Source organism: Aethalodelphis obliquidens, unplaced genomic scaffold (genome assembly GCF_003676395.1).
Source record: "Aethalodelphis obliquidens isolate GAN/ISIS:26980383/991018 unplaced genomic scaffold, ASM367639v1 scaffold6, whole genome shotgun sequence".
NCBI classification, from domain to species: Eukaryota; Metazoa; Chordata; class Mammalia; order Artiodactyla; family Delphinidae; genus Aethalodelphis; species Aethalodelphis obliquidens.
In genome coordinates this window covers 31,236,489-31,250,540 of record NW_020837950.1, presented here as the reverse complement: position 1 = coordinate 31,250,540, position 14,052 = coordinate 31,236,489, and the positions used below count along the sequence as shown (strand labels likewise).

The 14,052-nt window shown below is 37.1% G+C and overlaps 1 protein-coding gene across 2 annotated transcripts; it reads right to left on the bottom strand.

The window, feature by feature from the left end:
- Window positions 1-1,677: 1,677 nt before the first annotated feature.
- On the bottom strand, window positions 1,678-13,934 carry DCAF16 (DDB1 and CUL4 associated factor 16). 2 transcript variants are annotated; one of them, XM_027103281.1, is made up of 2 exons: window positions 13,742-13,934; window positions 1,678-4,803 (listed from the first exon to the last, which is right to left on the bottom strand). In XM_027103281.1, the coding sequence occupies exon 2, from the start codon at window positions 4,161-4,163 to the stop codon at window positions 3,513-3,515; it is 651 nt and encodes a 216-aa protein (XP_026959082.1). In that variant the 5' UTR covers window positions 4,164-4,803; window positions 13,742-13,934; the 3' UTR covers window positions 1,678-3,512. The 2 variants fall into 2 exon arrangements, with proteins under 2 accessions (XP_026959082.1, XP_026959081.1); XM_027103280.1 differs by having other exon boundaries at window positions 1,678-4,788.
- Between the last annotated feature and the right edge of the window lie 118 nt (window positions 13,935-14,052).

The window sequence follows — 14,052 nt, the reverse complement described above, 5'->3', positions numbered from 1 at the left end:
AATTTTGCACTCCCAGTGAGTGTCTGGATTATAGTAGGCACTCCATAATGTTATTAAATGACTAAATTTCTATTTAAAACTAATGGGCTGCTCCAAAAGATATTGAATTCTCTAACAATGCAGCCAAAAGTAGAAAATCATTTATTATGTAAGAGAATTTATGTTTTCAGTAAGAAAACAACCCAAGTGACTTCTAAAGTCCTAATTGCTTTAAGAATCTACTCTAATATCAAAACACTGTTTTCACCATAGAGAAAATGTTTTAGATGGACAGTTGTGATTGGAGTCTCAGCAAAATAATTCCCTAAAGGTGACCTAACATCTGCCCTCCTCCTGCCATGTCTAGATTTCTTCTGTTAGAAAGCTGATGGGCTTAAAAAAACATGTTTATCGTCTTCTGGGCTCAAGGTATCTGGGCTGCTTCAACAAAAAGAGACTATCTGCACCAAGACAGAATAATACCTTTAAATACATTGATGTCTGTTGGTTTAGAAATTCTGTTTCCTTACTCTTTTGATACATATTTCTATAAATAGGGAATAAATTCATCCTTCTTTATCCTAATTATGGGGACTGCATTTAACCAAAGGCCCAGGGAGGGAGAGTGTGAAAGTGGTAAATTCACCCCTAACCCCACACCATGGCGCACAAAAAGATGTAAAGGCTTGTATGGAGGTTCCTTAAAAAACTACAAATAGAACTACCATATGACCCAGCAATCCCACTACTGGGCATATACCCTGAGAAAACCATAATTCAAAAAGAGTCATGTACCAAAATGTTCATTGCAGCTCTATTTACAATAGCCCGGAGATGGAAACAACCTAAGTGCCCGTCATCGGATGAATGGATAAAGAAGATGTGGCACATATATACAATGGAATATTACTCAGCCATAAAAAGAAACGAAATTGAGCTATTTGTAATGAGGTGGATAGACCTACAGTCTGTCATACAGAGTGAAGTAAGTCAGAAAGAAAAAGACAAATACCGTATGCTAACACATATATATGGAATTTAAGAAAAAAATGTCATGAAGAACCTAGGGGTAAAGCAGGAATAAAGACGCAGACCTCTTAGAGAACGGACTTGAGGTTATGGGGAGGGGGAAGGGTGAGCTGTGACAGGGCGAGAGAGAGTCATGGGCATATACACAGTAACAAACGCAGTAAGGTAGATAGCTAGTGGGAAGCAGCCGCATGGCACAGGGATATTGGCTCGGTGCTTTGTGACAGCCTGGAGGGGTGGGATGGGGAGGGCGGGAGGGAGGGAGACACAACAGGGAAGACATATGGGAACATATGTTTATGTATGACTGATTCACTTTGTTATAAAGCAGAAACTAACACACCATTGTAAAGCAATTATACCCCAATAAAGATGTTAAAAAAAAAAAAAAAAGAAGTAAAGGCTTAAGGCTTATTTAGGTATCTATCAATCATTTTGTGCAACCTGGAATTACTTATATACAAACAAATGGGTTCAAATCTGGGTCTTGACTGCATATCTGACACTTTCCTCTTCAACTGTGTTTCTTTTCTAGAGCTGCCAAGTCACCTCCTATCAGATACACTGTATCTCTATGGACTCTATTCAGCACTTGGTGAATGTTGAATATGCCTTAAGCAAAGCAGAATCTATTTCATTTGTGAAGAATAAATGACCATACTCTGTTCAGCATGTACAAAGCTGTTGGTTTATTCAGCTGGGAAGCTGGGGAAAGGCTTCCTTTGGGAATGAACAGCAAAAATGTGTTCATGAACAAGGCACTTTTACACACACACACACACACACACACACACACACAGGAACATATGATGGTTACATAAACATCAACAGATTTTAATTTTTAGACCCCTCTACCTCTTCCCACCTTCCCCTAAAAAGAAAAAAAAGAAAAAAAAGAAACAAAGAAAGAAACAGGTTTTTGTAACATTTTAAAAACCAACTTCATAGAACATCTACATAGGAACAGTTACTGATACATTCAGTTACACTAACATTATATGGTTTCAGTTCAGTAACAAGTTTTCCATTAACAAGTATTTTTTTCTACCTACTATAATTCCCTCCTTTTTCCTTAAGAGGAGACAACTAAGGTTCAGCAGAAACTACTCATTAGGTTATAAACATTCTCCTCTCTCCTTAAAGTTGCTATACATTTATAGAATTTGTGATTCCATTAATGCTTCAATTTTTTGATGCCACACTGTATACAGCACTTAATTATGGAGAACAGGAAAAAGCAAAATTAAAATAAGGAGAGATATATATCTTTAACAATCTGTTTTCTGATTCCCTTTAGATGCCCAGTCAACCAGGATCACACAAAGGTTTCACTCTTTATTGTAGGTGTGTGAAAAGACTTACTGGTCTCATGCATTTTATGTATGTTGATTTCTACGTTTTGACTCATCTAAATAAACACAGCAAGATTCATTTACAAGGGTACATATGCTTTCTATTCAGCCAGAAAAAAAAATCTAAAGCTAGATGTAGGAAAACAATGATGCTAAAAAACTCTTCAACTTCAGACTGTATTAGGCTGAGAATTTCTGCAGTAAAGTTCCTGAAAAGTTTGCAATGGACATGGAAAGTGCATGAAGTACTGCTCCAGGGAACATCATACAGATGAAATACTTTAATCCACTAACATAAATGCTCTCTTAATTTTTTCCCATTGGTCTTTGGAATGGGTTTTATTTACTCTTGACTAAGGTCTGGATGCCAAGATGCAGGAAATATAATTGCCTACGGAACAGGTGTCTGTTTAATCCCCAGGTATGATCTTATAAGCCACTTTAGCTAGAGACTGCCTGGTGGGAGCCTATAAAATGTTTATGCCGTAACTGCAGGTTCCATAATAGGTTTGGAGCAGTGTAGACTACTACTACACTACTGCACTCCCTCCCCCCAAAACAGGAACTCCTAAAGGGTGCCATATATAGGTCTACCAATATAAAAAGAGGGAGATAAATCCATATTCCCACCATTTTCTTTTATCTAGTTATTCAATTTAACTCAGCTACCTCCCTAGAAATGAGTATCAGAGAAAAGTATGCTCAGAAAGGTGTTACTGGGAGTAGCTAACTTACCACTTTCCACAATGGCTATTCTGAAAGTTGGGTAACAAATGGGGTAGTGGCCTCCTTTTCCTTCCCATTAATAATTAGGTATCTAGTTAAGTCCATTAGACAGGCAGAGTAAACTGCGGGGAGAACTAAGTGTGGAGAATAGTCAACTTATCTCTTGTAATAAGGTCCCTTTTAGCTAATTCTCTACTGAAGTTCTCATTTTAACCACAGGGTCTTTCAAAGTGAATGCTCACAATGCACATCTTCTGTACTGGAGTTACAGGACTCTTGGGTATTATATTCAGTACTTGATCGTATTTTGGCATATCAGGACAGTTTGGTTGAGAAGATGTTTGTTAGTTCCTCAACTGTGGGCTGTGTAACTGTATTCCTTTCTCAACTGGCAACACGAGAGATATGAGAAGGAATGGTGGATCTTTATAGTGATGCAGTTAGGAGTTTGTTAACTGCCTTTTGGAAGTCAGTGTAGGAGTAAGTAGTGTTGATGGGTTCAGTGCGGGTTGTTTCCTTAACTGTTTTAGTTAACCAGCCACAGCAACAACCAGAAACACATGAATTAGGAATTTGTTTTAGGTATTCAGGTATGGGAGTGGCTCTACTCAATGTTCGGCTTAACTGTTTGGTGGCAAATTGCAGTGCCCCATTTAGAGTGGCATGATCTCTAGAAAGCCGGCTGGGACTCATAAGGGGCTTTTGAAAAGGTGGGACTCCACAAGAAGCTAGAGGAGGCCATTCAGGAATCGGTTCCAGTTTGGGTACACAATGGGAGCAATGGGAGAGTCTTAGTCCTATCTCTCGTAGTATATGGACTGGTGTGCTAGCATCCAAGAGTTTAGCATGATACAACCAGGAATTAGGATTTAAAGGTTTCCAAGTTGTAGAATATTTTAAAAGGCACTTAACCTGCCAGGCAAGACTCTCAAGAGGTGTTAGGTTGGGCACCACAGGGTCCTCTTCTTCAGAGGAATCCCACTCTTCCCCAGAACTCTCATTTAGGTAGTTAGCATTTTCTTCTTCCTCACTTTCTGATTCTGATAAGGGGTCAGGAGAGGGATTTCTAGGACCCATTAGAATAGAACAACAGTATAGAAAAAAAGGTAACAGAAAAAGGTAACAATCTAAGCCAGTAAAACACTAACACTGGCAAATAGAAGCAGAAGATGAGAAATCCTTTCAATAGGATTCATTTGTCTGTTTCTCAGTCTGTTACACACACACAGTATGCCTCTGGCTTGCACCACTGTGCAGTTCTTCAAGATTATGTTGTATATTCTTCACTTACAAAGAAGACAGCTCAGTTCTCAGGACCAGTTCAGTGTGTAAAATTTAGTCACTTACCAGTGGCACAGGTCAGAGTCTCTCCTTCAAATCCTGGCTACCCAAGAAGAGAAGGGGTCCTCATCTAGGCAAGCTGATTTTCTTAGCATGGTCTCAACTGGTTGTGAAATTATGAAGAGACACTTTGTGTACTCTTTTTTGCTGGCAGAGATATTATATCTATTTCATAATAAAAAGAAACTCAGTGGTCGCCTTCTTTGTCCGCTGGTGCAGCAACTTTTGCGCAGAGAGATGGTGGGACGAGGTGTCAAGGATCTGTCTGGTGTGCACGGATCTGATGTTTTCCATAGGTGGTGCAAATGTCCTTGGAAACTGGTGACTTAGTTGTTGGACTATCTGGAAAGGTAGCCTTAACCTGTGAATGAGAAGACTAGAGACATGATATTAAAGCCTGAAAGCACTGGGTAACATTATTATCCATCTAACTTCATAGACTATCCAAGCACATGGTGTTGAGCAAGAAGCCTTATCAGCTTTCCCATCTCTAGCACATAAGTTTAGGCAGAGTTTCCTACTGGGAATGGATCCTACCAAGACAAAATTGGGAAGAAGAGCCTGGGGCCACTTTAATCTTTTGTTGGTACATATCTGGGCTAGTTTTTTTATCATGCAGTTCTAGCCCAGGAAAGAGCAGATCCCTTATGCTCCAAACTCCAAATAGGGAGCTATAAAAGATATCTTTTTTATCTTTAGAGGTGCTTGTTGGGATTAGTTCTAGGGGACCTGTGCTGGTTGTAGAGCTGGTTGTAGAACTCTTGCTGGGACCCCAGAGGTTGTGGTCCTATGACCATACTCTACAGATAATGAGGGAAGATGGCAGGTATAAATCTTAATATAGCAGGAGTTAAAATGAATATAAACAGCTTAAACTGACAATTTAAAGGCAGACACTCAGACTGGATCAACCAAACAAAACAAGATTTAACAATATGCTGCTAACAAAAGATATTTTAAAGCAAAAAGAACCAAAAAAGGTCAAAGCTAAAAATATGAAAAAATATATATCAGGTAACTGTGGACCAGAATAAAGCTGGGACAGCAATCTTAATATCCAACAAAAAAATATTTCAAGGCAAAAAAATATAAGGGACAAAGATTGATGATAATACTAGTAAAAGGAAAACAATGAAAGTGATACACTCATCATAAACATCTATGACCCTAAGGCACATCCTCAAAATTTCTCTAGTAACAACTAATAGAACTGACAGGGGAATATAAGCAGGGATACAAGCATTCTGAAAAAGTTAAAATATTAATATACTTTAGGTATTATATTATTTAAGTATACAAAACTCTATACCAAACAGAACAGATATTAAGTACACACATACACACACACACACACACAAATAGTTCATGCATTAGGTTATAAAGTATAACTAGATTCCAAAGGGTCAATTTCATTTAGACTAAATTCTCTAACCATAATGCAATAAAAGTAGATATTAAAGGTTAGTTAAAAGTAATCCTGTTAGGAAACTAAATAGCTCATGAATCAATAAAATGGAAATCATAAAAGATATTAGATATAAAACTGAATAATAATATAACCTCACAAGCAAAAATTTGTGGGGTATGGCCAAACCAGTGCCTAGAAGAAATTTATAGCTTTAAATACACTGATGAGGAAACAAGGAAGTTTAAATACGCACAAGTTAAGCATTCAATTCAAGACAATGGAAAAGCGCAACAGCAAAATAAGCTGAAAGGAAATAATAAAGGCAAAAATTAAATAGTATATAAAAGAATAATAGAGTGATAAAACTGAAAGACGGTTTTCTGAAAATATGAATAAGAAAAACAAAACTGGTGAGAGTTATCAGGAAAGAGATTTTAAAATACCCCCCCCAAATTAAAAACATAATATATGCTAAAATGTGAAAACCTAGATAAAATGGCTAAATTCTAGAAGAATATAAAATACTAAAATTTGTACAGGAAGAAATAGATAACTTGAATAAAACAGACCAGTATTAAAGAAACTCAAAAGGTAACAACCTATTAAAAACACCAGGTGCAAATGGTTTTATAAGAGAGTTCCACTAAACTTCCAAGGAAATTAATACATATTTTATATAAATTGTTCCAGAAAAAAGAAAAATAGCATAAAACTCCTTTTATGAGGATAATAAAATATTAATTCCAAATCTAGAGATGAAGCAAATAAGAAAGGCTCATTTCACTTGCAAAAATTTCAAATATTACCTAACAAAATGTAATAGTGTATTAAAGAAAAAAAGAATGTCACAATCATATAGAGCTTATCATAGGAAAGCAAGAATATCTCAACTTCATAAAATTTATAAATATAAGTCACTACAGCAATAAAATAAATTAGATAATTTTATTAACTATGGATATTTAACCGTTCTTGGTTCTTGATCAACACCTATTTATGTTTTAAAAAACAAAATGCTCTTACCAAACTAGGAAGAGAAAGTTACTTTCTCAACAAGGTAAAAATTATCTATGAAAAACTTTCAGCAAATATTCTAAATGAGAAACTTCAGATATATTCCCTTTAAAAATGAAATTAGGGAATTCCCTGGTGGCGCAGTCGTTAGGAATCCGCCTCTCAATGCAAGGGACAAGGGTTCTATCTGTGGTCCAGGAAGATCCCACATGCCGCGGAGCAACTTAGCCCGTGCGCCATGACAACTGAGCCTGAGCTCTAGAGCCCGCGCGCCTAGAGCCCGTGCTCCACAAGGAAGAATAGCCCCCGTTCGCCACAACTAGAGAAAGCCTGAGCGCAGCAACAAAGACCCAACGCAGCCAAAAGTAAATAAATTAATTAAAAAAAAGAAATTAGATAAGGATGTAAGGACTGATATTGTGTAACAAAGTACCAGTGTAACAAAGTACCAAAGTCCTAATCAATGTTTTTTTTAAAAAAGGTGTGAGAACTGGAAAAAAGATAATTTACAGATGATATGGTCATCTAACATTAAAAAAAGCCTAACTTATAAACTATTAGAGCTAATAAAAGAGTTCAACAAAGTTCCTGGATCTGAGATTAACCTATGACTATTCATTAATTTATTTATATAGCTCTTAAAATTTTCCAGGTACTATTCTAGGAACTGCACAAATGTTAACTCATTTAAAATTCTCCTAACAATCCTATAAGATAGGTACTTTTATTGACCCCATTTTATACATGAGGCTTAAGCTACCTGTCCAGGGTCATATATCTACTAAGTGATAGAATCAGGATTTGACCCCAGGCACTCTTAACACCAGCAATACTAACCATGAAATGTATTACATACATCACTTGCACAATAGGGGCAAAATAAAAAACCTATAAAGGATTTAAGAACTAATCAATAATATGCGAGACCTCTATGAAGAAGACTGTAAAATTCTAATGAAGGACATAGATGATTTAAAATAGACAGACATTCCATGCTCTTGGATGGAACAATGAATATTATAAAGAACTTTTTTCCAAATTAATTTGTACAATTCCAATATGTTAAGAATAAAATTCCACATATAGCTAAACAAACTATTTAAGCAGAAGAGTAAAGTAAATATCATGGCCTACAAGATATTAACACATATTATTACACATGTTACAGAAGCCACAGAAATTAAAGTAGGGTGGTTAGTATAAGAACAAATAGTCCAATGGAACAAAGCTCAGAAATAGAGCCACATAAGACTTAAGAATGTAGTATACAGTAAAGTTGGCACATAAATCAAGGGGGAATGAATGCATTTAGTATATAGTAATATTGGTAAAAACTGGCTCATTACATGAAGAAAAATAAAACTGTATAACTATATAATGCCACATACAAAGGAGGACTCATGACAGGTTAAAGACCTAAATGAGAATTGTAAAACTGTATAGTTAATAGAATATAATGCAGGAGAATATCTTTGTGACTTAGGGCCAGAGAAGCACTTCTTAAAAAAACATAATGCACAAGACCAAAATACGATGAATTCAATCACATCAAAATTAGTATTTTTGGATTGAACTAAACACATCAAGAACAAAGTTAACTACAAATCAACAACAACCAAAAAGGTAGCAGTCTCAATAAAGAAATGGACAAAGGACAAAAATATCCAATTTACAGAAGAGAAAATCCACAGGCCATTAACTATATGATGAGTAAATAGATATCACATTATTCTATTATTTTGGTAAAAATCAGAAAGCTGGAAAAAGCCAAGTGTTCGTGAGGGGACTAAAGGAACTCCCTTAGAAACCAGCACTACTGGTGGGATTACAGACTGGGGTAACCTTTCTGAAGAGCAATCTGGCAGCACTACTTAGTCAAACTATTTGCACAACTCATGATGTAGGAATTCCACTCTTGGGTATATATAGCAGAGAAATTCTCCATAAGACCAACATGTACTCTGGGGAGTCATCTTTGATGGTAAAGAAATAGAAGCATTCCAGGCTTCCATCACTGGAGGAGTGGATAGGTTAACATGTGTTAAAAGCACATTAGAAGTATACATAGCAACATGGATGGACTAAAGGCATAGGTCTGAACGAAAAAAGCAAAACCAAAATATCAAGATCCCACTCATGCCATCATGTAGGAATGATTTCCAAAATGAAAGTTAGCTAACATCTCTAGTTTCAAATACACACTGAAGTGAATATGGTCTGGCTTCGTGTCGGTACTATTCCTCTAAAAAACATTTCTCTGGCTTCTACTCATTCTTTATCTAATTTAGTTCTCTGCAGTGTCTGGCACGTATTAGGGGCTTAGCAAATTTTTTGGAAAAATTAATGAGAGAATGATGAAGGCCTGCTGTAAGTAACTATACAAGCATGTTTCACTTTTATTCTAGGGAGACAAAAATTCCTAAATTATATTCAGGTGATTTGGTAGTATGTTGTACAAAGACAAATGAAATAATTTTTTTAAACAAGATCAACAAAGATAATGCTACTAAAGCAACATAAAGGTCACTGCTTATAACTTCATCTTTAAGAACATGAGTGCAAATACTTTAAAAAGTTTATAATATTATTACCTACTTCAATCTGAAAACAAAAGGAAAATTTAAAACATACCGTATTTTATTGAGACAGGTGTTAACTTTTTTTAAAAAACTAATTAATTATTTATTTTTGGTTGTGTTGGGTCTTTGTTGCTGCACCCAGGCTTTCTTCAGTGTGGCGAGCGGGGGCTACTCTTCAGTGCGGTGCGTGGGTTTCTCATTGTGGTGGCTTCTCTTGTTGCGGAGCACGGGGTTAGTAGTTGTGGCTCCTGGGCTCTAGAGCACAGGCTCAGTAGTTGTGGTGCACGGGCTCGTTGCTCCGCGGCATGTGTGATCTTCCCGGACCAGGGCTCGAACCTGTGTCCCCTGCATTGGCAGGCGGATTCTTAACCACTGCACCACCAGGGAAGTCCCCAGGGGTTAGCTTTTAATTCTTCTGTCCTCTTATATTTTTACTATTTTCATTTCAACCAGATTCCATTTGCATGATTATTGATTGGCTATACTTCAGTAATTATGTTGCTCAAAGCATTCTTTAAAGGCTCACCCTACTTTTTTTTGTTAAGCAAAAATAAAACAAAGTTTCTTTGAAGGCATATGTAAATTCTAGAGTGAACCCATCACTGTTACCTCTTTACATTCCATGAGTAATAATACCCTCATATCAAAAGTGAATTAACCACTTACTCTGTACACTCCCATGCATAATTTACTTTGAAAGAACCATTTTTCTGTAATTTCAGAACTAAATAGCCTTACCATACGAATTAGTTAGTTTGCTTAGTTTAGTTGCTACAGTGTGTTCTTTTCCCTATAGCATTTAGAGAAAAAGTCAAGACACAGGTAACCTAAAGGCAGTGAGTTTAAGCTTAATATAGCATCTTTTTTTTTTTACCAGTTTTATCGAGGTATAATTAACAAATTACATATATTTAACATGTACAATGTGATGCTTTGATATATGTATTCACTGTGAAATGGTTACACAATCAAGCTAATTAACATACCCATCACCTCACAGTTACTATATGTTTTTTTTGCATGTGATAACACTCGAGATCTATTCTCAGCAAATTTCAAGTATACATGATCAACTATAGTCATTATGATGTACATTAGGTCTCCAGAAAGTCTGTATGCTTTGATATCTATTTCCTCCACCCGCTAGCCACTGATAACTCCCATTCTACTCTTTATTACTATGAGTTCAACTTTTTAAGATTCCACATATAAGTGGGATCATACAGTATTTGTCTTTCTGTGTCTGGTTTATTTCACATGGCAGAATGTCCTCCAGGTTGACCCATGTTGTTGTAAGTTGCAGGATTTCCTTCTTTTTAAAGACTTAATTGTGTATGTATATAAATGTCACATCTTCTTTATTCATTCATTCATTGATGGACACTTAGATTATTTCCATATCTTGGTTCCAATCTTAACCAAGATTAAGATGTGAATAATGCTGCAATAAACATGGGAATGCAGATATATCTTTGAGATAGTAATTTTATCCTTTGAATATATACCAAGAAGGGGGATTGCTGGATCATATGATAGCTCTATTTTTACTTTTTTGAGGAACCTCCATATTGTTTCCCACCAATGTGTTTAAGGGTCCTAATCCTCACCAACACTTGTTATCTTCTGACTTTTTGATAACAGCCATCCTGACAGGTGTGAAGTGATACCTTATTGTGGTTGTGATTTGCATTTCCCTGATGATAAGTGATGTTGAGCTCCTTTTCATATACATGTTGGCCATTTGTAGGTGTTCTCTGGAAAAATGTCTATTCAGGTCCTTTGCTCATTTTTAAAGCAGGTTATTATTAATTTTTTTGCTACTGAATTATATGAGTCCTTATATATTTTTGATATTAACATCTTACAGGATATATGGCTTGAAAATATTTTCTTCCATTCCAAAGGCTGCCATTTTTGTAATCTAGTATCTTTTTTTTTAACTTTTCAGATAATGTTCCAAAAATACTGAACAAAAACATGTTATTAATCCCCCCTGCCCAAGATGGTCAAAATATACTTAGGCTGACCTCTGGTGGCCAGATGCCTCATCCCTCAGTAATGACAAAATGGTATGAAGTCACCTCTCATTTGTGGGTAACCAAATAAAATATGGTAAATGAAATAATATTGTTAGAAATTTCACAGTTAAACAAAGCAACAAAGGTAGCAGGCACCCAAAGCATAAGGAGAGCTGAGCAATTAAAGGCCACAAAATAAGAAAAATTTCTCCAAATATTAGTTTGTTCTAACTTTTAGTTCACCAGTTGATTTTACATGAAAAACAAATGGTATATTCAGTGGTTCCCAAAGTAAGAATAGTTCTACACTATCTAATACTGTAGTCACTAGCCCCATGTTTATTGAGCAGTTTGAAATGTAGCTAGTGTAAAATAATTCCCAATTCCAAAGACTTAATAGGAAAAAAAAGAATGTAAATTATCTCATCAATATAATTTATGTTGAGTACATGTTGAAATGATACTTTGGATATAGCTGGTTAAAAAATTAATGCCCGTTCTAGGTTTCTTTCACCACAGCTGTCTAGGTATTCTACATTTTAGCTATAGTGAGATTATAAATGTTATCGACTATATTCCATGCACTCTTAAACCTCTGCTTTCCCTCTAGCTGATTAACCTAAAATACCCACCCCTCTTGCCTTTTCAGAAATTAGACATTTTGATAATTTTGAAATTATGGGCAACCCAATATTTACTATTACTGCTACCATATTTACTATTTTAACTAGCATTTGAATACCTGCAATGTTTCAGGAATTAGGACTATGAAGAGAATAGATGAATAAATTATGGCATGCTCATACAATAGAATTCTAGAGCAACCTATATGTACCTCAGTTTCCTCTTCTTAAAAAGACGGAAAGAATTTACAAGGGTTGTGCCTAAGGATTAAATGAAGTAAAGTGCTTAGAACAGTGTCTTGGCATATAAGGTGATGAAATAAAATTCATACTTTATGGCAAGACAAGAAAAATTTAAACACAAAATTTTTCTCTGCCTGTTTTGGGCCTCTTCCCTCCCCTTTAGTGTGTGTTGTGTATCTGCACTAACCAAACCTCCTTAGGAGATAACCTTCCTTCTTAATCTTGTAAGGAGTCAAGATGACCCATGACCTACTACTCTCTTTGTAACTATAGATCTGGATTGTGTAAACTGTCAATAATACGTCATTTGACGTATAACCCTTTGTCTCAAAAACATATATTACTGGGCTTCCCTGGTGGCGCAGTGGTTGAGAGTCCGCCTGCCGATGCAGGGGACACGGGTTCGTGCCCTGGTCCGGGAAGATCCCACATGCCGCGGAGCGGTTGGGCCCGTAAGCCATGGCGGCTGAGCCTGCGCGTCCGGCGCCCGTGCTCCACAACGGGAGAGGCCACAACAGTGAGAGGCCCGCGTACCGCAAAAACAAAAAAAAACAAAAAATCCCCCATATATTACTGTGCTTAAGACCTCAAAGGGCAGGACAGTCCTGAGCTTCCTGAAAGATTGTCTCACAGGTTATGACCCTCAGGTTGGCTTGAATAAAATTCTCCATTTCTTTCCTAGATCAACCATTGGTTAATTTTTCCTCGACAATGGGTCCAAAAGGTGTTGTTATGGTTATGAAAATATCAATATGAATAAACCTCAAAAATAATACTGAGTGAAAAAAGCAAGTTGCATACATAGGATCATTCATATAATGTTAGAACATGAAAACAATACAAGATACTTATTCAGAGATTTATTCAGATATCATTAATACATAAAAATTAACAGTAAATTCAGAAAATCCATTGCTGCTAGGGAGGAAAGGTAGTTCAACAGGAAAAAAGGCGTACAGGCTGCTTTGTAATCTATTTCTTTAGATGTTAATAATTGTCTCAAATAATTCCATTAAAGAACAGTTTAAATAAAGACTTAGTTCCTGCCGGAAGGCACTCCAAATTTCTTTATCTTACCATTACCCTAAACTCTTTTTCCATTCTGTGTTGAAAACATTGCCGTTATGCACCTCTGTAAACAGGCCTCGAAAGCCGGTACATCTAGAACAAGCTGTACCTAAATTAACCCGTGCCTCTCTTCCCATACTGCCTTACACGTTTGCAGACTCTCCACCAGACGCGGACCTAAGGCTTAAAAATACTGCGGCCCGCCTCCATCTGGAGACCTCGGAACATCCTCCCTTCCAGTAGAAACCAGGCCGCCGCCCAGCACTCCCTAGCTCTCCCTTCTTGACGGATCTCCGAACGAATCCCTCCTCCCCTTCAGCGGGGGCAGGGATTCGTCCCCTCAGCAGATTCCCTTTCTCACCCAAGAAGGATCCGTTCTTCTTCCTCGCCTCACTCCCAGCCTCAAGACACGACTAAGCCTGGCGCCACCAGCTCTGATCCAACAGTCACTCCGCCGTAAGGCTCGCACTCCGGTGGATACCACTTCCGGGGGCGCCAACTCCTCCTCCTCTTAGAAACGCCACTTCCCACTCGGAAAACGGTTTAAAAGACCCTAAGCGCAAGCGCCCCATCGGTGGGGTTGAAGGGGGTGGTCCCATCTCTTCCCACTCTCGCCGCTCTAAACTCTCGCGATAGTCTCGCGTATTTCCTTCTCCCGCGGGAGTTATTTGA